Source organism: Gobio gobio (assembly GCF_949357685.1).
Source record: "Gobio gobio genome assembly, chromosome: 20".
Lineage (NCBI taxonomy): Eukaryota > Metazoa > Chordata > Actinopteri > Cypriniformes > Gobionidae > Gobio > Gobio gobio.
Genome location: NC_137113.1, coordinates 32128445 through 32152458, shown reverse-complemented (window position 1 = coordinate 32152458; position 24014 = coordinate 32128445). Strand labels below are relative to the sequence as shown.

General features: G+C 37.5%; 1 protein-coding gene across 2 annotated transcripts in view; it reads left to right on the top strand.

The window, feature by feature from the left end:
• Positions 1–8603: 8603 nt before the first annotated feature.
• The window catches only part of pkmyt1 (protein kinase, membrane associated tyrosine/threonine 1), an 87836-nt gene continuing 72425 nt past the window's right edge, over positions 8604–24014 (top strand). For both annotated transcript variants that reach the window (XM_079846271.1, XM_079846270.1), the window contains exons 1-5: positions 8604–8741; positions 9509–9989; positions 10655–10892; positions 11036–11330; positions 11438–11544. In XM_079846271.1, coding sequence (XP_079702397.1) covers positions 9630–9989; positions 10655–10892; positions 11036–11330; positions 11438–11544 — 1000 coding nt within the window. In that variant the 5' untranslated portion in view covers positions 8604–8741; positions 9509–9629. The remainder of the gene's footprint in view (positions 8742–9508; positions 9990–10654; positions 10893–11035; positions 11331–11437; positions 11545–24014) is intronic.

Here is a 24014-nt window from a genome sequence, read left to right as displayed (position 1 = left end):
AACATGAATTATATATTGCGAGTGCTGCAAATTTCTCCATCAAAGTCAGCTGCCTCCGTAATCTTCTGATACATGCAGTGCAGTCAAGTAAAAATCACTGCGCAGCATAAATGATAAATCTATAAGGCAGTCTATTTGCGAAAGTGCTTTTCTTCCGGTCTTCTTCAAAACAAAAAATTGCATCGTGAATGACGTATGCGTGCTCCGGCCCGGTACGTTAAGTGCAATGTGAGTGCAGGCCAGCGGTAGGGAGGATAATTAATATTAATAATAATTAAATATTATTAATTAATTAATCGCACTCTGGCTCGGTACAAGGCAACCGTGTCTAGTGTGAGTACACCCTAAGAGTGAGAAAAAAGTGGCATGTATCTGTCCGTCATTTTTTAATAACAGCAATACGAATACATTTCAATAATAAAAATGCATCTTACTGTACTTATTGGCTTCTTAGTTGTTAGGGTTGACCCAGCAAACATGCTCCTTTGGGGCCCGTATGGGGCCCTTGCGGGCAGCTCACTGTGGGCCCAGATACCGGCGTGAAATGCGGGGCACGTGTGGGCCCCAAGCTATGGGACCCAGGTGGGGCCCTAGTGGGACAGCCCACAGTGTGGGCTGACTGTGGGCTGGCCCACATGGGCCCCCGTTGGGGCTAGTTGTGGGCCCACAGCAAGCCCCTTAAGGGCCCGCGTGGGCCCATTGCGGGTTGCCCACTGTGGGTCCAGATACCAGCGTGAAATGTGGGGCACGTGTGGGGCCATAGTGGGTCAGCCCAAAGTGTGGGCTGAATCTGGGCTGGCCCACACTAAGTAGAGTGGCCCCAGTTGATGCCATTTGTGGGCCCACAGCAATTCTTTGGGCAATGCACAGATGTGTCAGAATAGACCTGTAGCCATATCAAACAACAAGATTAGTTTGGTTCTACTTTGCATTTGCCACAATACACACACAAATTCACTTGTTGAAAGTAGAGCAAATAAATTATAAATCATGTTTCAAATAATTTAATTTATTCACAGTCATGTAAAAAATTTAAATATACAATATATTAACATTCAAAAGTTTGTGGTCAGTAATATTTTTTAAATGCTTTTGAAAGAAGTCCTTTCAGCTCATCAAGGCTGAGTATTTATTTGATAAAAAGAAAATACATTAAAGAGTGTAATATTATTGCAACTTAAAATAACTGTTTTCTGTTTTAATATATTTTACAAAGTAACTTTTTCGAGTAACTATGTAAAAAGTCTTTACTGTCACTTTGATCAATTTCATACATCCTTGCAAAGAATTCTCTCTCTCAAAACAATAAAAAAAATATATATATAAAACAGAAAAATGACCAATTATAACCACATCACAACACATTATTATGGATTATGAATTCTCTAATAAAATATATCAATCCCCTCGGATACCAGTAGATCTTTGCCTCATCTCCAGTCTTCTGGTTCTTCCGCTCCTTCCACCATCCCGGTCTCTGGCGTTATGGAGCCATGATTTAACAGGAGTTTCCACTTCAGATGCTCTGGCCTGGCCGCTTTTTGTGCCAGCATCTAAAGTGAAGGGGAAAAAAAAGAATTGTTAAAATGATTAAAATGTTAAAATTAAACAAAACTTAGGATGTGCTGTTGAGAGAGAAAGATAAAGAGAGCAAACAAATTGAGGGCATACTGAACTGAGAATATACTAAAATTGACAACACAATGTAAAGAAATTGCAAACTTAAGCTTGGTATAAAATCCGCAAGAACAAAGAAATGAGTTAGTTTTCTCGAGGTGGCAAGAACAAGAACAAAGTTTGTTATGGCCAGGACATTCCATACTTCGAAAAGCAGGTGCCGAACAGGTGTCGTTTCTCCGCATTAACCACGTCCACTTTAAATTTCTGACCAATCACACAATAGTTCTCGAAGCGAGAACTTTTTTCTTTGCTCTTGCAGAGTATGTATCAAGCTTTATACTCACCCTCATGTCATTTCAAACCTACAAGATAAAAACATCATTGGATCCCATTTACTTTTTATTGTATTGACTAGACCAGTGTTTCCCAACCGGGGTGCCATGCCGTCTGACGAGAGCAGGGGTGCCGTGTAAAAGTCCTTCAAATAATTTTTTTTTCTTCACATTTTTCCAATAATAATTCTCTCTTTGTAAACTTTGTTCAATGCATGCGAGTGCTGCCGTATGTTCGAATATGACCAGTCATTTTTTGCCGTCATCACCCGGGTGTAGTGCCAGAAGACGCGGATGAGAAGTCACGCGCACTGTGAGAAAATGTGTCTCTGTGCACTCATCCGAAAGCGCGCAAATATTGAGTTCTCTTTCAAGTCTCGCTCTTGATTGGACAAACTCACACAAAAAGTATGTCAACATGTCCATCTTGATGAGTATTCTAGCAGACAGTCTGTATATTAAGTAAACTTTATACAGTCGAGAAAGACGACGCATATCCGAGCATTAGGTCTTAAAGGGGCAGTAGCCTTTACTGCTGTCTGTTAAATGTCAAACAACAAAAAACAAGGACATCACTCACTGCTCTTGATTTTGTAAGTTTAATAGGATTAATCTTTAATTTATACAGTCAAATATGCTATGTTATTTTACATTTGATCAATTTCTGTACCTGAAAACTAATGTTAGACGTAGGCCTACCTGAAAAACCTGAAAAGCATAGTTTATTTTATTAGAAAATTTGCTTAATAGTATTTATTTGTGCTGCTGCTTGTATTTAAATTATTTGTTCTTATTATTTTCTTTATTTTTATTTGACAGGTAGTCCTTTTTTCCCTGAACATAGCAAATACTGAACCGCACCTTAAATGTGAACCTAAAACCGTGATACAAACCAAACCGTGAGCAATCTGTACCGTTACACCCCTAGCGTAACGTATGCGAGGGGGTGCCACAAAATGGAGAACATTTTCAAAGGGTGCCATGACTGAAAAAAGGTTGGGAAACACTGGACTAGACAGACGAAACATTATTCAAAAAATATATTTTGCATTCCACAGAAAAAAGTAGGCCTAAATAATACAGGTTTGGAACAATATGAAGAACTATCCCTTTAATGTCTTTATTAAGAAATCATTGATGACTTTAACTTGCAGCATGAATATGCAAGTTTTATTAAAATAAATGCAAACACTTAGAATGTGTCTGACAAAAATGTGACAGTCAAAAATGTACTTACACAGCAAAAGATGCAGTGACCTCTGCCCGAATGGCCTTTGGGTTTATTTAGCTGTGGTTGACACACAATCACAAAGGAGAAAAAGAGAGAAGACAACTGATTAGTCAAATATTGCATAAATCTATACAAATTAAAACTCTATTAATTTTTCAGGGGTTCTCAACTCTGGCCGTCGTTTTAGTGCACCATCTTGCAGAGTTTATGTCAAGACCTGATCAATCTAACCTGCTTGTGACTTTCTATTCACTGAACCAAAAGAGCTCGATTAGCTTGTTCAGGTGTGCTGGACCAGGGTTGGTGCTAAAATCTGCAGGACAGTGGTCCTCGAGGGTTATTATGTTCTGAGCATGACAATTCAAAGATCCAGACGGAGTACGTTTACATGGAGAACAATACTCCGATATTAACCTGATTAAGACCATACTCTGAATAAGAAACTACCATGCAAACATCGATTTCCAATTACCTTAATCCGGTTAAAGTCATACACGAAGTAAACGCAAATCGAATTAAGACATGTGGAGTATGCCTATTTTAGTCGCATTATTGGAGAGCATTACAGACATGTACACACCTTAATCACACTATTAACGTAGTGTAGGAGTTTGTCGCATTTTGAGATAGGACACACACACACACACACACACACACACACACACACACACACACACACACACACACACACACACACACACACACACAATTAGCGCTGCCACCCGTCCCGGTTTTCCAGGGATTGTTCTCTTTTTTGAGCGTATGTCCCGGAAAATGTATTCTTTCCCGGGACACGGTCGGTCGCACGCACATATCCATCCACGCACATGCAGGATAAAACAGTGTTCAGTTGCTAGCTAGCTTTTTAAAAACTTTATTAACTCGGTTTTGTGAAATGGGGGGAGAGACGGACGAGGAGGATAACACAACAAAATCGGATGAGCCACCGCCAGTGTCAAAGAAAAAACGCTCTCCAACTCAGACTGGGCGAAAAGTATGGGGGTAGATTTGTTGCATTATTCCAAACAAATAGATTGTTATCCACAAATAAATGTAAAGAGATTCACAAAAATGAAATAAATTCACAAATAAATAGAATGAGATCCACAAATATATGCAGGAGTTTCACAAAAATGAATTAGATTCACAAATAAATACAATGACATTTGTGAATAAAAAAAATATCCACACATATGTTTTTATGTCACAAACACAACTCTGCCTTGCATTAATTTGTGAATCTCTTCCTGTGCATTTGTGAATCGCTTCCTCTGCATTTGTGGATTGCTTCTTGCACATTTGTAAATCGCAGCACAGCGCGTTGATTTTGAAACATTTCTAGCGTCTACACTCACACAAATCCACAAATAGGTAGACTCCACCCACCGTCTACTTGAGCCAATCAGATAACGGCCATATTGTGCTGACTAGAGCCACAGAGCTCTCAATAGTTCTAAACATCTCCGCGCTGTCAGTCTGTTTTAATAGGATTTAGCAGGATAGACAGCATTTTCACTGTATTTGCAGCGATTTCTGTCGAATATTAACACAATATGTGCATTGACTTCGATTAGGCTTTACAGTAGCATTTTATTCTGGGGAGAGATAAAGAAAAGACAACGTTAATCTTTTTTTGAGTGATCTGGTCATTTTATTTGGGTCATGACAGTACAACATGATATTACATCGTTGAGTATTGTAGTCAATCACGGGCATTTCTGTTGAAAATAATAACCAATCACAGTGTTTCCCACACATAGACTAACTTTTTTTTAACGCTATTTAAAACGTTCAGCTGCATTTCCTTTCCCTGCTCTCCCTCCGTCTCTCTGTCACTCACGCGCGTCTCTCGCTCTCAAATTGCCAAACCTGCTTTTGATATGAAACAAAGTCTAAGCGTTTACATTTTTTTAAGTTTTAAAACGAAATTCAAACAATAAAAAGTGGTGTGGCACTAATGAGTAAAGTCAGAGGCGTTGAAAAACGACCTGCTCTCATCTCCCAGCGGCACGCGCGGTCACGTGGTTCATGGAGCTCTCAGACGCTTTTGACTGAAATATCTCAGAGAATCTAAAAACTGTTGAAATGACAGATAGCATCTGGATATAGTAGCTGTTGCAGTGGTGCTCACGTTATCTAACTGAAGTCTAACGATATATTATATAACACTAAACATTACCTCTAACGTGCTTCACAAAATACATCTTCTATCAAAATTCCTGAGAGGTCAACTAATGTCATAAAATCTCAGAATATGCAGTAATTTCATCAGTTTGCCAGGAGTGTGCTTGAGATAACCTACACTGAAATGAATGGGGTTCAGGGTTCAATGCTGGAACTATTATTGGTCACTCCATGACGCGCTTTTAGTCTATGGGAGTGGTAACTAACGGCTCTGGACAAAACGTGATTGGTTGGAGCGAGAATGTGCTACGATTGGTCAGCACAATATGGCCGTTATCTGATTGGCTCAAGTAGACGGTGGGTGGAGTCTACCTATTTGTGGATTTGTGTGAGTGTAGACGCTAGAAATGTTTCAAAATCCACGCGCTGTGCTGCGATTTACAAATGTGCAAGAAGCAATCCACAAATGCAGAGGAAGCGATTCACAAATGCACAGGAAGAGATTCACAAATGAATGCAAGGCAGAGTTGTGTTTGTGACATAAAAACATATGTGTGGATATTTTTTTTATTCACAAATGTCATTGTATTTATTTGTGAATCTAATTCATTTTTGTGAAACTCCTGCATATATTTGTGGATCTCATTCTATTTATTTGTGAATTTATTTCATTTTTGTGAATCTCTTTACATTTATTTGTGGATAACAATCTATTTGTTTGGAATAATGCAACAAATCTACCCCCATAGAAAAGAGAAAACTTTTCTAAATGGGTAAGGCCCACCCCCAAGGAGACCCGTTCTCCGCTACCTGTGTTTTGTGTCCTGCCAAAATTTCAGTTAAATATGAAGGAAAAATAGCGCTGGAAAATCATGTAAAAACAAAGAAGCACCCGAGTTTTGCATTAAGCAAACACAAAAATCTAGCCATTGCAACGTTTAGGACAAAGAAAGGGAGTCCTACAACTGTTACATAGTATATTTACAAATATGGGTTGACCCCCCCCCCCCCCCCCCCCCAAAAAAAAAAACAACAACAAACAAAACAAAAACATATTTCATCTGAGTGTCCCGGTTTTTCACAAATCAAAGGTGCAACCCTAAAGGCACGCGCAGAGGGGAGGGGTTTTGGGGGCTCGAGCCCCTGCCCTTTTTAAAAATTAATCAAAAGTGCACCTCTGAACCATCATCAATAATATTGTGGCCAATAAAACAGAATTTGAATTAATTAATATAACAACGCGTATAAAACAGTAACAAAGCGCTCAAATGTTGGAAAATTCCCGTTTATTTTTCACCTATATCTGTCAGTCTGAAATGTCGTTGCCATGACGTGTTGCTATGGTGCGTGTCTTGCTTGACTGCTCATTCTGACACAGCCTCCTCTATATTTTTTTATTTTTGTTGTAATTATTATGCTCATTGTAAAATACAATAAGTTTGTATCTGTAATCCCATATTCATAATTGTGATTCATAATTCATAAACTGTCTGCTTACAACAGTGGTCGGGAACATAGGCTTGAGAGCCATATGGGTCATTCAGTGAATGCCTGTGGCTATATATAAAATTACATTAAAGCTACACTGTGTAACTTTTTTAGTCTATTCTTAGCTAAAAACACTTAGTTCTTTCAAAAATATATGTGCTCATTAATGTATATTTACTTCTTTCAAGTAATAAAGTATTCTCGTAAGTTTATAATATGCCATTGAAAATACATAAGGTAATGGGATCTAACGGTGGTCGCCATGTTGCCCCTCCATCTTGAAAGTACATTAGCCAAAGAGGGACATACCCGTAAATTCAAGCTCCGCCTTTCGCGTTTTCATCTCAGCAGCGTCCAGTAACAGAGTTATACGGAGTTTTCCTGGCTTGTTTATTCCTCAAAAGTCTGTTTTTCCTTGTGTGGTATTTCTGTGCGTTAATAACTCCATAAGTAATAATAGTTATTGTCATTGTAGATGTGTTTCAGAGTGTGTCATCACGTAATTCAGTTGATGTCACCGCAGAAGTATTTTTGTGTCAACATACAATAGCGTAATGCTCACCTATTTGAATAATCATTCAGTTATTTTGTTATCAACAATGTTTATTTGTTTATAGAAAATGCTTGTAATGTATGTTGATGGAAATATGTATCAGGTCTGATCGGCATATTAACAATTGTTATACAGAGCGCATTGCAGTGCTAACGTTAAAGCGGCGCACACTTTTGTAACCGGACACCGCTTGTTAGCAGCAGCAGCGGCAGCTCCGCTCCTTTTAATGCAGCTGCATTTAGCGCCTATATATGGTACAATAAGCTCTGGTTTACGGTTACATTATACAAATGTTACTTATAAGTATAGTTATACAGTTCTTAACTGTGTATGTATATTTACCATCCTTATTTGTTCTCTCACAGAAACCACATTTATGTACGTATCCAATCAAACCTGTTTATGCATTGCAATTGGATGACTGAATAAACATTACTATCATCAAAGTTCACTCTGGATTAGCTGCAGTTCTTTCTAGCCGAATAATTAGGACAGTTAAGTTCCAACAGTCCCACTGCGCACAGAATATCCCACAGGCACCGTGTCGAATGTGGACGAGGTAGAACTGGAAGCCATGTTAATCTTGGACTAAATCGGCCGGCCACCGTAGGAGCTGAAACGAAATCGGAATTGAGAGGAACAGAAACGAAAATTCACTGGATGGTCATATACCTTTTCACCACTAGATGGGGGAAAATATCACACAGTGTAGCTTTAAAAAGAATAAAAATCACTGTTTTTTATAAAGGAACACTGTCCAACAGCGACAGCCGCAGGTAAAGTTACAGCGGTTGCCTGAGCCCATTGAATTTTAATAAACCTGTGAAAGTCGCTCTATGATTGGATGTCCTCACTCATAACATTGTTTTCATGGGTGCTTACACTTTTTAAATAACCATAACTTGCTCAATTTTCTACCGATTTTCAAACTGTTTGTTTGTTATAAACGTCAGAGATGTAGTTATGACACTGCATAATTATGAAAAATTATTCATAATTTGTTCAAGCATCCATAATTATAGCCACGTTAATAACGTTTGTAAGAAACCAAACCATTTGTAAATCCGTCAAGATTTCAGTGAGATAAGAGTATTTGTGTTCATGCAGATCATCAGGAGCCAAGAAACGCCTACAGAGCCCTGCCTGTGACAAGATGGCCGCCGGTGATGACGTTAGAGACTCAGCCGTAAGACATCTACCGTAAGATATCTATATGAGAAGAACACTCTCCACTATCCCACAATGCACTGAGAACGAACACGGTGTTACGTCATCGCCCGCTCCTGAAGTATTTGAATGCGTCAGGCGCGAGATATGATTACTAATAATATAACGTTACTTGAGTAATTGAAAGAAATTGATACTTGAATACGAACCAAGAGCAACACAAAATGTAGGTATATACCGTTTCTGAAACTTAATGTATCTAAATATTTGTGACAGAAGAGCCCTTTGAAGGAGTGCATTTGTTTTTATGGTTAACGTTACTTTTTGAATGGTTCACGTTATCATCATAACTGCTTCATTTGGAATGTTTATTTTTTTATCTGAGCGCACGTAATCGGCTAAGTTACTGCCACGTCAGTTTTTGTTTTATCTGTCGATGTTACGTTACAGTAGCACAGATTTTGTTTAAAGATTATTTGAAATATTCTCCTTAATAGTCATTCATGGTATCACTTACACAATTTATACATTAATTTGTACCACAAAATACTATTTTATTTTTGCTAATCTTATCCAGTAACTGTTACGTTGGACAAATGCGATGGTAATACTATGTTTTTGGACATTTACCCTGGTAACTCATGGTATTCTGTGATGGAAGCCGACTGTGCTGGTGTTCCGTGTAATATAAGTTAAGTTATGGTAATCATGAAGACAAGACATCAAGACATTTGTTGTAAAATCAGTTGTTTCTAACAAAAATACCATGGTATTGGCATGTTTTGGTAATGGTAATCATTCAGTATTATGGTATAACACAGTACCATCAAAGTACTATTTTACTGCCAAAATGTGTGTAAGGGTACCTAATAGCATTGTCAACTTAGTCATTGATGGTTGAAATATATTTGTTTTGGCATTGTATTCTTTATTTCTGCATTTATATTTTCATTTAAAAGTCATATTTAACACTCCATCTCGTGTCTGTTATAGGTTAGTGCATATTGATGTGGAGCATATGGATGAGCAGTCAGCATTCACAATTCCATAATTTGAAATATCTTCAGAAAATTTGCCAAACCTACATTTACATAAGAAGAATTATATATTTTCTATGTCGTCTTCTTATCAGACATCAGTGGTTGGCACCCCTCTCCCTCTGCCTACCCACTTCTCTCATGCCCAGCAGTCCTTTTCCCTAAAGAAACGGAGACCTCCCTTCTCTTCCTCATCATCTTCCTCCCTGTCTCCATTATCTCATTCTTTACCACCACGGCCTCCATCTAAAGGATGCCCCCCGCTCAGTCGAGTGTTCCTCCATCATCCCACTCCGTGGACGCCCCTGTCACGCTCTCTTATAGAGTCGCCCCCTCCTCACTCTGTGTACGACCCGTCTCGGCTGCAGTCTTTTTTCAGCCAGTGCTTTACCAACCTGGGCCTGATTGGACGAGGTTCCTTTGGGGAGGTTTTCAAGGTGAGACATGCTAAATGCCTTCTAGGGTTTATGTGACATACTACCATTCATACTTCTTCTGCAGGATATATACTTCTATTTCCAGTGAGAAGTAATATCAACCACTATCTTTTTCTGCCCAATGTCTCTGCATTTTTACACAAAATTGGTTAATTTTTTTTTTTAAGTAACTGCAATTATTTTTCAAAATGTTAACTAGACTTGATTCGTTGAAGTAAAGGTGCACAACAGATGTACTTTGAAACTGATATATATGAAATATTCAGATTATTTTTAAGATCATCAATGAATACACTAGGGATACTGTGTTCTTTCGGATGTTCTTCAGATGACCGTCCTTTGGATGAGCTGTTAAACCAAGGTCCCAACGCTCTGTCATCATAAAACATCCCATGGCACTTCTCGTAAACAGTAGGGGTGTTAACCCCGGTGTCCTGGCCGATTACCCTCATTGGCCCTTGTCTATCATGGCTTCTTAATAATCCCCTTCCTTTCAATTGGCTCTATCACTCTACTCTCTTCTCCACCTAAAGCTGGTGTGTGGATGCTGCACACTGGTGGTGGTTGAGGAGAGACCCCTGATCCCATTGTAAAGCCCTTTGAGGGTACAGTTGATTATAAAAGGGCTATATAAATGCATTCATTAATTCATTTTTTTCTGTCAGGTGGTGAGTCTTTTGGACGGTTGTCAGTACGCCGTCAAGCGCTCAGTGCAGCGGTTCCGTGGTGAGGTTGAACGAGCAAAAAGCATTACTGAGGCTTGGAATCATGAGAGACTACTACCACACCCCTACGTGCTGGGCTTCATTGCAGCTTGGGAGGAGGCTGGTCACCTCTACATCCAGACTGAACTCTGCTGTACCAGCCTACTGCTATATGCTGAGGAAACAACATTTCATACTGGTATACAGCAAACTACACAAGAAAACCTCTCTCACCAATGACCGCAACCAAAGACTGGTCTATATTAAAACATTGATTTTTTTTTTTGCATTGCAAATATCTGGTACTGACGCAAAGTATGTGTGTGTTTTGTGTTGTTCCAGGTGAGACAAGTGCCTGGAAATACCTGTGTGACATGCTTTCAGCGCTCGACCACTTGCACGCTCATGGGTTTGCTCATATGGACATCAAACCAGCAAATATTTTCATTACAAAGTCTGGACGGCTCAAACTTGGAGACTTTGGCTTGTTGATCAAGCTTCCTAGAGATGTCCAAAAACAAATGATAGAGGAAAAGAGAGAAATTAAGAGAGAGGATGATTTACAGGAAGGAGACCCCAGATATTTGGCCCCTGAGCTATTGAGAGGGGAGTATGGGACTGCTGCAGACATCTTTAGGTTGGTAATTGTTATACTGTTTTATATTTAAGTGTGAGAACTATGTAAGAACCAAATCAGTTATTTTGTGATTTGTATAAAGAGATCTATATTTTCTCTTTTTTTAGTTTGGGTGTTTCCATCCTGGAGTTGGCCTGTAACATTGAGGTTCCTAAAGGAGGAGATGACTGGCAGCAGCTCCGAAAGGGTCACTTACCAGCAGAATTCACTAATGGTACTGTAGATTATAATCTCATGTGGCTAAGTGAAATGCTTAAAATATTCTTGATATACATTTAGGGACACTTTAAGGACCTTGTGGTTTCGCACAATGTCCTTAAAGGGTTAGTTCACCCAAAAATGAAAATTCTGTCATTAATTACTTACCCTTATGTCGTTCGACACCCGTCAGACCTCCGTTCATCTTCGGAACAGAAATTAAGAAATTTTAGTTGAAATCTGATGTCTCTGAAAGTCCTCCATTGGCTCAATGGTACTCTACACTGTCAAGACCCTTAAAAGGTACTAAAGTCGTTACAAAGTCCATCTCACTACAGTGGTTCTACAATAACTTTATGAATCGGCGACAATAGTTTTTGAGCGCAAAAAAACCCTAAATAACGACTAACATAGTGATGACGATTTCAAAACAAAGCATCATGAAGCTTCGAAGCGTTATGAATCACTGAGTCGATTCAGCGGTTTGAATCGCCAAATTTCAGCAGTTTGGCGGTTTGACACGCGATCCGAATCATCATTCGGCTCAGTGATTCATAACGCTTCGAAGCTTCATGATGCTTTGTTTTAAAATTGTCATCACTATGTAAGACGTTATTTATGTTTTTTTTGCGCACAAAAACTATTGTCGCCGATTCATAAAGTTATTTTAGAACCACTGTAGTGAGATGGAATTTGTAACGACGTCTTTAGTACCTTTTAAGGGTCTTGACAGTGTAGAGTACCATTGAGCCAATGGAGGACTTTCAGAGACATCAGATTTCAACTAAAATATCTTAATTTCTGTTCCGAAGATGAACGGAGGTCTTACGGGTGTCGAACGACATGAGGGCAAGTAATTAATGACAGAATTTTCATTTTTGGGTGAACTAACCCTTTAAAGTGCTTGAAATTAAAAAGGAATACTGTATGTGTATGTGGTTTGCATACACACAACACAAATGTATATTTTGAAAGAAAACTAAAATAATAATTCTTTAATTATAAATCTTTATTTACATTTTACAATATTTATGATATTCACAATATTCCCACGCAGTTCTCAAATCACACTAAACTGAATGAATATGAAAATCGTTTTTACCTGGTGTTTGAGAGCGAAGAAAAACCAAGAAATGCGCTTTTGTATTGGAGTCTCAGAATTATAGTTACATGCTCTGAATTATTCAAATCCAATCATATTATGTCACGGACTTCCCCGTGTAAATTTGTATTTTAGGTCTACACTTCGGGACTCATGCTGTGGTCAGAGTCAATGGCATACTGGGCAGTAATGTAACCACATTCAAGAAACAAGCTAAAATGGATAAATGTAAATCTGCACTTTTTAGGAACTAAGGATGTGCTGTGAATTCTTGTTGTGAATATATTGTAGCAGCATGTGTTACATGAATCATGATACAACAAGTGTCTAATGTCAGTCCTGGAGAGCCACAGTCCTGCGGAGTTTTGCTTCAACCCTAATCAAACACAACTGAACAAGCTAATCAATGTCTTAACTCTCTCCCCGCCAGAGTTTTTCTTTTTCTTTTTTAAAGTTACCAGCTACCTCCAGGGTTTTTGACCATTTTCCAATAAAAATTTGGCCCATAGAATATTTTGTTGTATGAATATCTGAGCATATCAAAAGAAAGAGCAGACCCTCTGCTTTTCAACAACAACAAAAAACCTTTTTATTCTAGGCTATGCATTCTTTTTTATTAACAATTAAATATGGGTACGTTTCATAAAAAACAACAACAACATTTTGAACAAAAAGCTGAGAAAATCACGTTTTTGTCAAAGACTACATCCAGATCAAAATTCAGAACGAGTAGATCGCGTCCATCAACACCCATAATGCTTGCACTGTCCTATAGCTCGTCCTGGGTCGACATTTCATTCAGTAACATTAAATAGTTTTGATTTATAAGATGTTTAATGTCAATGATCACGTTATTTTACATATGCATCTTCCACAAACCTGGAAAATTCTATGTTTGTCAAGGAAGCGTTTTCTCACAAATAATGGAAAATTCTGTATTTGGCGGGGAAAGATTTAAGGGTCACTAGTAAGGGTGGGCGATATCTCGATATTTAAAATATATCGAGATATTTTTTAAACACGATATGGATTTTGACATATCGTATATATCGATATATTGTTTATATTTAATTCTGATTCCGCCACTTTGCTTGTTTGCCTTCTCTGTGCTGTGCTCGCCCCCGCTCGCTCGCCCCCCGCCTCCTTGCTTTTGTTCCCCCTCCCCTCGCGTGTTGTCATGGCCGCGTCTGCAACCAGCTCGGAGGCTACAGAACTCGTCTTAAAAACAACTGGCTCCATTATATGGAGATACTTCGGTGTCGGACGAACAGCAGACAGATGTCTACTGCCATGAATGCCGACAGTTGGTTCTCAAACACTTGATCCAAGATACAGTTTACCAGTGGCGTAACTTTGCTTTGAAAAGTGGTGGGGACACCGGGACACCGCACAACTCGTTTTGCTATGTGTTTATTTAATACAGAGACGCATTTCTGCCACATACATATTATTTTTTCACTCAATTAGCCTATGTAGTAATAACGAGATCTTATGTCATAAAAACGACATCATTTTCTCGTAATAACGAGATTGTATGTTGTTAAAACGACATATTTTTTTTCCTAATAAGGACATGTGTTGTATAGTGATGTGTGTATATATATGTCTGTATCCATATTGGAGAATTTATTTAGCCCATGCCTTTGTCACACTTGTCTGAAAAGCTCAGCGTAAAATATCTCATCCGCTGCCTGTATCGGTGGCAATGCCCATAGCACAAAATTGTTGTAGCCTAATTTATTGATTAATTTATTTATCAGAGCAGGTGGCCATGGACCGCTCATGTGGCGTAACTTTAACCTTGTAATGACGGACCCCGGTGCAGCCACAAATATCATAACTATCTATAAGTCCTACTGTAATTAAGACATTCTAGAAATGTATTAAAAAGAAAGACGCTTTCAGCCTTACTCAACTGCCGCGGAAACAGTGGGTTCAATGCATTCCCGGCGTTCTTATTTTGCTTCCGATGTATTAAATATAGGCTACAGGCAATTAGTTTATGAAACCTTGATAAAAATTAAAATACAATTCACTTTTCATCATCAACATATAAAAATTAAAACAATAATATAATAGGCTAATATTTAAACATAAATGTGAATCTAAATAGGCTACGTTTTGCATGTAGCCTACTCCACTCCAAACGCTTAAAAAAATGATTTTGTTTATTAAACAAAAAGTTTTTCATTTCAAATGTAATTTATAAATTCAGTTCATATTTCCAGCAAACGAAATTCCGAGCCAAAATAACAAAGTGGTAAAAAAAACTGCAACAATGAAAAATATTAAAGAATTCGCGGGTGCTTTCGTCGGCATGGAGTGGGGTCAGACATGATTTCTATTGAGTGTTGTTTTGCAGAAATCATTTCTTTAAAGTGAATTTCGTTTTCTATAAATTGTATTTTAATTTTGATCAAGGTTTCATAAATGAATGGCCTGTATATTTAATACATAAGAACCAAAATAAGAACTGGATTGACGTGCGTAACGAACCCACCGGCCTGTTTCTGCGACCTTTGAGTAAGGCTGAAAGCGTCTTTCTTTTTAATACATTTCTAGAATATATGTAGCTATTACAATATAGCATACAATATATTACTGTAGGCCTATTATAGAGTTATGATATTTGTGCACCGGTTATGCCACTGATGCTAACATGAGCGGTCCATGGCACCTGTTACCCGTAACGAAGTGGTAAAACTTTGAGTTACCACCATGCAATTTCAAACATTTTGCTCATCTCTGTAGCCTATGTGGCAGCTGGCAGCAATGCGTCACAATAACCTGGCGTAAAAGTTGATCATTCTTTACAGATGGCGCGGTATGTTTGGAAAGAAGACGAGTTCTTTATTAAACTCATAAAAAAAAACAATAGAATATAAAATGCCACAATTTATCAAGACCTTGAAGCAGATAAGAGAGAGAAACACCTCGTATGTGCCGCTCAAGTAAGGGGCTTTCCTTGCCATCAGTGCTTGAATAACATGCGCGTCTCCTTCCAGTAAAAATAATGGCGTGCGGTGGCTGGGATATACATAAACCTAAAAACATACGCGGCATAATTTTTGGAATGGCTTATCACGTGAGGAAAAAAAATGTTTTAGTCGCATAACATCAGTTAATGGAAACGCTGTCATTTCGCAATATTTTTTTATCGACTATTAAATATGGCAAAAGTTTTGCAAAAATCTGTAATGGAAAAAAAAGCTTCTGACCGTCGGAAAAATTTGTTAAATGAATGTATTACGATTTGTAGATCGTGCTTTTGCTTTAATACACACCTTCCGTAATCTATTTTTCAATTACTTTTAAAAAGTGGTGGGGACAATATCGAGCCTGGCAAAAAGTGGTGGGGACATGTCCCACCCGTAAATTACGCCTATGCAGTTTACCTAGGCGGCATACCTTTGCGAGACAAGAACTCCCGCGACTGTACACTACGGAGAGAGAGCGGCTTGCTTGCTGGAGAAGGTTACTTACTATGCCCTTGATTTGAGTTGTTTTATTTTTGAATGAAAATTCATTATTTGCATGCGTTTTAAAGCCTTGCGCGTAGGGCACCATGCGCTTTCCTGAGCGCGCGCACTAAAAGCCTGTCAAACAAGTGATTACTGGACTAAATCTTACTGCGCTAATACTGTCAAATACACACAAGGTTAACACAGTCGGTTATGTCTAAAGTGAAAGTAAAATCGGCTTGTGTCTGTATATTACATGCGTGAAAGTCTTAAATTGACAGCAGGGCAGCCTATAGTGAACACGCTGCCGCTTGTCCTTAAAGGGACAGTTCACTCTAAAATGATGTCATTATTTACTCACTCTAATGTTGTCCCAAACCTGTATTAATTTCTTCTGTTGAACACAGACAGCTGAAAGTAGCGATTGACATTCATATTATTATTTCCTACAATGGGGACCAGCAACTGTTTGGTTTCCAATATTCTTCAAAATATATGTTATGTCCAACAGAAGAAAGGACTTTATTCAGGTTTAAAACAACTTGAGCGCGAGTAATCAATGACAGAATTTTCATTTTTGAGTGAACTATTCCTTTAGTGGTTAATAAAATAACTAAAGACAAAGACAAAATCACTCACGGCTCTTGACTGAAAAACTAATACAGTAGCTTTAATAAGAATCAATGTATATTTTTAGGGAAGTCTATGTAGTGTTTTATTTTTACATTTATTAATTCAATTTCATACTTAAATGCTGCTGTACAGCTCTGAGCTGCCAGTGTAAATCTTTATAAATATATATTTATTTTATATTATACAGTACACTAGGAATGTGTACAAGGTTTTTTAAAAGTAAAGTTTTAAGTTTAAGTAAGGTTTTTCAAGTCTTTTAAGTAAAATAAAGAAAGAGTATTGCAATAAAAAAAATTGTATTTTTTCCTCAAGCTCTTGCTGTACGGCTAAGAATAGAATAGCAAAAATCTGTTGCGACTAGCCATCAGAACCGAACCGAACCGAAAACCGTGGTAAAAAAAAACGAGGTATGTATTGAACCGTGGACTTACTGTATTGTTGCATCCCTACTTTGTTCCTACATGAACTGCCTTTGCACTTCAATAAAAAAAAGACTGTGTGGTATTTGGCATATTTGTTTTTGCAGTAGTTTTTGGGGGGTTATTTTTCCTGTAAAGATATCGAGATATAGCAAAATATATCGAGATATATATTTTTTGCTCCATATCGCCCAGCCCTAGTCACTAGAAAGCAGAGATGATCTTATTATAGGGAGATGAGAGGGTCTGTAGATCTTACCATTGGAGAAAGCGTAATGGCTTGGCTAACTTGGATCACATGAGGCACCTCAGCCTACGTCAGTGCCTGCCATACATACTACCGGCACATCCGGGAACTTAACTGTCAATTTTGTCACTGCCAGGGCTCTACGCTAACATTTTTCTTGAGGAGCACTTGTGCTCCTAATTTAAAAATTTAGGAGCACTTTCTGATCAATAACACGCATTCCAACTTTCCCATTACAGGATGATCTTTGTACCTCTAAATTAATGTCCAGGGGCATTTTTACCATTATAAGAGCAATGTTTTCTAATCTTATTAAATGTATGCATCATCTTTTGTCAATTTCTTCAATTAAAATAGAAAAGTTGTTTTTAAAATGTTAATTTAAACAATAAATTCAGTTAGAGCAATAAGACACAACCAGACTGTTACAAATCTAATTAAAGCAGCATCAAAAGATCAATCTTTGCTCTGTAGAAGTGGCACAGCAGCTCTGTCTGAAGTGGTGTTTAGACACAGTTACATAGATTTAATGCAGCTCATGGGTAAATAATGTTGTATGAATGTTTTAAATATAAGTTTTTGAATTTAGAAATAGGGTATGTACAAGTTAAACTTAAACTTAGTTAAAAGATGTATATTTTAAATAAAAAGTCCATGCAAAGTATAAATGAAAATAAAACCGTAAGTAGGTGGCGTCAAATCTATGTGGGAGTCATTCATTCAATCGTTCAAACGCAAATTCATTCGAATCGAACCGCTTGGAGATGCGCAACAGTGGTGTAGTTTTGATTTTCACGAAATAAACAGTATTGTGGCTAAAACGTTGTTACTTAAAGAGCACCTATCATGGCATTTAAAATGTTCCAAATATTGTTTTAGAAGTCCCCAACAACAGTTTTGCATGCATGCAATGACAAAAAAGACTTTAGTTTTCTTATAATATGCATTTATTTTTACCTGTTTTGACAGCGATTCTCAAATGATTCCTTTAGTGATTCACTTTTCAAAACCCCGTCTTTACGTGACGCTAATCTGCGGTGATTGGTCCGATGACCCAGTCAGTTGTGATTGGTATAGTCTGTGCAGATATTTTCGGAAACGGAACGCCCATCAAAGTCTTATAGTGACAGTAATTTGTTAATATGTGTCAGGAGTTATGAATATGAAAACCGCGTCTGTACCGTTTGATTGTAATATGAGCCTCAGCTGATCTCATTCATAAAAAAACTCCTCTATTCTCCTCACGAAGACTCGCGACAAATCATCATCCCTCAGGGCTTTTAGTTCAAAAGTGTGCAGATGATGAGACATATTGATAGATTCTCATATGTCTGTGTCAAATTTCTAAACAGAGGAGTATTTTTTTATTCAATACTTCCTCAAAATGCGCAGATATAGCCTAATCATGAGCGATTGAGTCTCTTATGTGTTGTTTTCAATTCATACTGGCAGCCGGAGGGCGCTCTGTGCACATGTAGTCCATATGGTACAGACAGACGAAGAAGAACCATGTGCCATAATAGAAGTCCATAATAAAAGCTTCCTGAGATTGCGAAACATGCAAATAGAGACATTGGAAGACTAATAAACACTCAATCGCGACGATGTATGGTTTGTCTTCAAGCCACTTAGTCTTCAAATGCTCATCCTTGGGCAGATGAAAAAAGTTTGCTTTTGAATGGCACTTCAGAACACAGCGTCTCGTCGCCATGATGTTTTCTAGTTTTCACTGGCGTCTTGGAGCGCAATAAGTGGGCGTATCGTATTCAAATAACTTGACAAGTTGACGTCATCTAGTCAGAGAAAAAGCTTCGGTCTTCTAACGATTCTTAAAAATGACTCAGAGTCGACTCTTACTTTTGAAAGAAAATAACTATATATACGGTGCACTGTCATATTTCAAACTATGCAGGATGTTTTTGTTCACTTAGATCAATGTTACACACTACATGAAAGGTAAATTTCAAAATTCCATGATAGGTGCTCTTTAATATCAACTTGTCTATTGGACTTTTGTACAAGATCAGGATCACATTTGCAATCATGCCAATACTTGGAGCAATAGCTGTTCGTAACTTTAGGCGCTCTGGCGCTTAAAGGAACACTCCACTTTTTTTGAAAATAGGCTCATTTTACAAGTCCCCTAGAGTTAAATAGTTGAGTTTTACCGTTTTTTAATCCATTCAGCCGATCTTTGTATCTGGCGGTAGCACTTTTAGCATAGCTTAGCATACATCATTGATTCTGATCAGTCCATTAGCATCTCATTCAAAAAATGAGCAAAGACACTTTCAATATTTTTCCTATTTAAAACTCTTCTACAGTTACATCGTGTGCTAAGACCAACTGAAAATTGCGATTTTCTACACCTATATGGATAGGAACTACTTTCTCATTCCTGCGTAATAGTCACGGATCTTCGCGGCAGTACCATGGCTGCAGCAGCGCAATGATATTACAGCGCCTGAAAGTAGCCCCCAGCTAGGTAACTTTCAATGTGACCGGCACTAAGTTTGTGTAGTTGCAGAGAAAGTTTCAGGCTGGCAGCCGACAAATTGTGTTGTGGATTTACCTGTGTGATTAGCCATGGTTCTGTGTGTTGTAAAGGGCTGTGATAGTAAGTCGAAGGTGTATACTACCACCTTGTTTCACAGAATACCAACGAATCATTGCGCCGCTGCAGCCATGGTACGGCCGCGAAGATCCGCGACTATTACGCAGGAATGAGAAAGTAGTTCCAAGCCATATAGGTGTAGAAAATCGCAACTTTTCATTTTCAGTTTGTCTTAGCACACGATGTAACTGTAGAAGAGTTAAGTTTTAAAAAGGAAAAATATTGAAAGTGTCTTTGGTCATTTTTTGAATGAGATGCTAATGGACTGTTTAGAATCAATAATGTATGCTAAGCTATGCTAAAAGTGCTACCGCCAGATACAAAGATCGGCTGAATGGATTCAAAAACAGTAAAACTCAACTATTTAACTCTAGGGGACTTGTAAAACGAGCCTATTTTCAAAGAAAGTGGAGTGTTCCTTTAATAAACGTAACTGCAGGCGTCTCGCGGAAGAACACTGCAGCCGGAGCTACTTTTCTCTGTTTATGTCTATGGCAAGTCACGCAGGGACTGTGCTCCTCCGCAGCGCTGCAACGCGAACTGTAATTGAATAGTCAGAATATAAACACTTATTATATGTGTACCGTAGTGATTCAGGGTAAGATAAAAACACAGTTTGGAAAATGGATTCATGATGTACTCACTCATATGCATCTAGTCATTTTTATGGACTGCAGTTGATAAAGATTAAATCAAGAACTCATACAGGGGCGTTTTTAAATTATTTTTTATTAATTCATTTTTGGTGGCATTTTTGCCCCAAGCCCCTGTTAATTTCCGACCTTGTTTATGATAATCAAAATGTGGTATTTCTAGTTAATTTTGGCTGCAAAGAAACATCAGCGTGAGTGCATGGCCGCGTCACACCCGTTTCACCCATAGACTGTGGTTTCACCTTGTAAACTATCTGTGAAGTGCAGTCCGTCGCACACGTTTTTTGCACATGCTCTGCTGACAGAAGGCAAGAAAAGCAGTTGATTACGGCACAAAACGTAACAGTTGCTCAGTCGGTCAGTGTTGATGCACTTTGGCAGTTGTAGTTTTTATTCCGATTTTATTATACATCTATTCATGAGAATTGATCGGGTCACTCTCACCGGTGCGCCTAAATATTTTTTCGCAGTCGCACGCAGTAATTTTCAGGTGCAAATGTGCTCAAAATGGTCGCTATGTAGAGCCCTGCACCCCTTTTTAGGGAAAAATAAACTAGACTTCCCATACACTTACACTAACAGCCGGCAGGCATGAATCACTTAAGAAATCACTAAGATTAAACATGTAAAGTAAGTATATGTCTGCCTGCCATAGAGCGTGAAAAACATCCACAAACTTAATTTAATAATTTAAAAACATGTCCCTTCATTCTCCAGGTATAACAAGTGAATGATTTTACTTCGTTTTTGAAAGTAAACATCTTTAAATATGATGTCTTTATATTAAGAGTACTGAGTGCACTTTTCTGTCCAGCCATACAACTAGCCTGACTTAGTTTTTAAATCATGAATTACGGATGATGCTATAGAAAGTTAAGTAAAATCATTCACTGGCTTACCTGGTGACTCGATGAGGTACGAGTAAATGTCCAGGTAAGACAACTCTGGCCACAGGGTGGGGTTGTTACACCAATTTGACGGGAGAATGGAGACATGTTTTTAAATTGACCGAATTAAGTTTGTGGATGTATCTTTCACACTCTATGGCAGGCAGGGTGGACATATAATTACTTGACATGTTTAATCTTAGTGATTTTTTTAAGTTATTCACACCTACTGGCTATGTACGGACGTTGTTTTGTGCCACTGTTTTGTGTTGATGTCTAGTTTATTTTCCCCTAATAAGGGATGGTGACGAAATTGACAGTTAAGTTCCCGGATGTGCCGGTAGTACGTATTCAAAGTTTTATGGCAGTCAGTTACAGTTTACGTTAATCCGTTTATTGTGGATTATTAGCGCGTTGGTCTTGTGAATAAATGTTCTATATTTGGTGTTCTATCACTAGTATATGGAATTCCAAACCTGCCATTATTAAAAATAAATAAATACATAAATAAATAAACAAATAAATGTAAAAAAAAAAAAAAAAAAAAAAAAAAAAAAATATATATATATATATATATATATATATATATATATATATATATATATATATATATATATATATATATATATAATGTGTGTATGAATAAATATACATAGAAAAGCAAAAATAATTTATTCCGGACATGGCCGTAGAACATCGTCTGGTCTGGATTTGTAAAATGTCCTGGGCTAACAAACATGATCAGCTACATCTTCAACAGACAGGGACTCTGAAATGGAAGCACTTATATTTTCCATAGCGGTCAGAACACACAGAAAGGAAGCTGCACATAAATATATAGGCTACAGTCGATACAAGCTTATTGATCAATGCATTTGGAACGAGACCACATTCACTTCACATTCATATTTCCTATTTGCCAAACACAATAGAGCTTAGATTGGTCTCAAAAAAATCCAGCCCGTCCCTACCCGAGCCCGTGCACCTTGTGTCTGAGCCCGGCCCGACAGCCGGCACACAATGAGGCCGAGCCTCGAAGCGGAGCGGTGTGATGCTTAGCTCAATAATCCGCTCTATGCCAGCGATCCTGAACCCTCACCGGTAAAACAGCTCGCTCAAATCCTGCTCAGACATGACATTTATCTTTACTGTAGCCTACTATACTTGTTGTAGCCATTAAACAATGTATTTTTTAATTAATATTTATGTTAAAATTAGGGCTGTCAAAAGATTAAATCGCATCCAAAATAAAAGTTTGTGTTTACAAAATATATGTGTGTGTACTCTGTTAATAATTATTTATATATAAATACACACACATTCATATATATATTTAAGAAATATTTGCATGCATATACTGTATATACATTTATATAATCTATAATAATATATATAAATATAAATGTTTTATATATAAAAATATTTTTTTCTTAAATATATACATGCTTGTGTGTGTATTTATATATAAATAATAATTAACAGAGTACACACACATATATTATGTAAACACAAACTTTTATTTTGGATGCGATTAATCTTTTGACAGCCCTAGTTAAAATATTAGGCTATAATTTATACATTTATTTTTGAATTTAATCTGATTATGAAAAGTGAAAGATGCGAGCGGGTCAGAAAGAGTTTTGGTGGTTATTATATTTTGTTTAACATTAAGTTTTGTTTTCTAGAAAGCCTTTCTCTAAAGTGAATTTCATTTTATATAAATTGTATCTTAATTTTAATCAAGGTTTCGTCAGACAATTGCCTGGATTTAATAAATAAAAAGCAAATGTGACAAAAATTGTCACACAAGGCACGGGAGCGATCACTTTCATTGCACATGAACTGGAGAGAGTCACAAATAAACCAAAATTCAGCAAGCTACTTGCCTCACAGTCAAAGACATGATAAATATGTGTACCTATATAGAAAGCTTGAAATGTCCACTTTCAAACAAAACAATTCGAGAAAAAAAAAGAAATAGTAGGCTAGTTAAGCAATGCGCAGCAGGGCTCGACATTAAGCATGTTCACGTGCTTGTCCTTCGGACAAGTAAATCTGTCATCCACTTGTCCGATTAAAAAATGTGCTTGTCCGAAAAAAAAAAGATTTTTTTTGTGTGTGTTGTAAATAAAATGTATTCTGAAGCAATATTCTCACCAGAGTTCAATCAGCTTTGACATATGCATATTTGTGATATTTTTACCTTTTATAAAGGGCATTTTTCCCCTAATCTTATTAAATATAGGCTATTCAGATTTCCTTTTATATTCTTAAATTGGATCAATCAATTAAATTAGAAGACGACACTGGCTGTTACCAGTCAAATTAAATAATTACACTGAAAAATTACAACTGCATTAAAGCAGCACTAGGTAACTTTTCAACCTTTATAATATATTTTCAAACCTCTTGTGGTGATACATTGACTTACAATAGGTTGAATGACACGTCTGTATCGTTTTTAATCGTA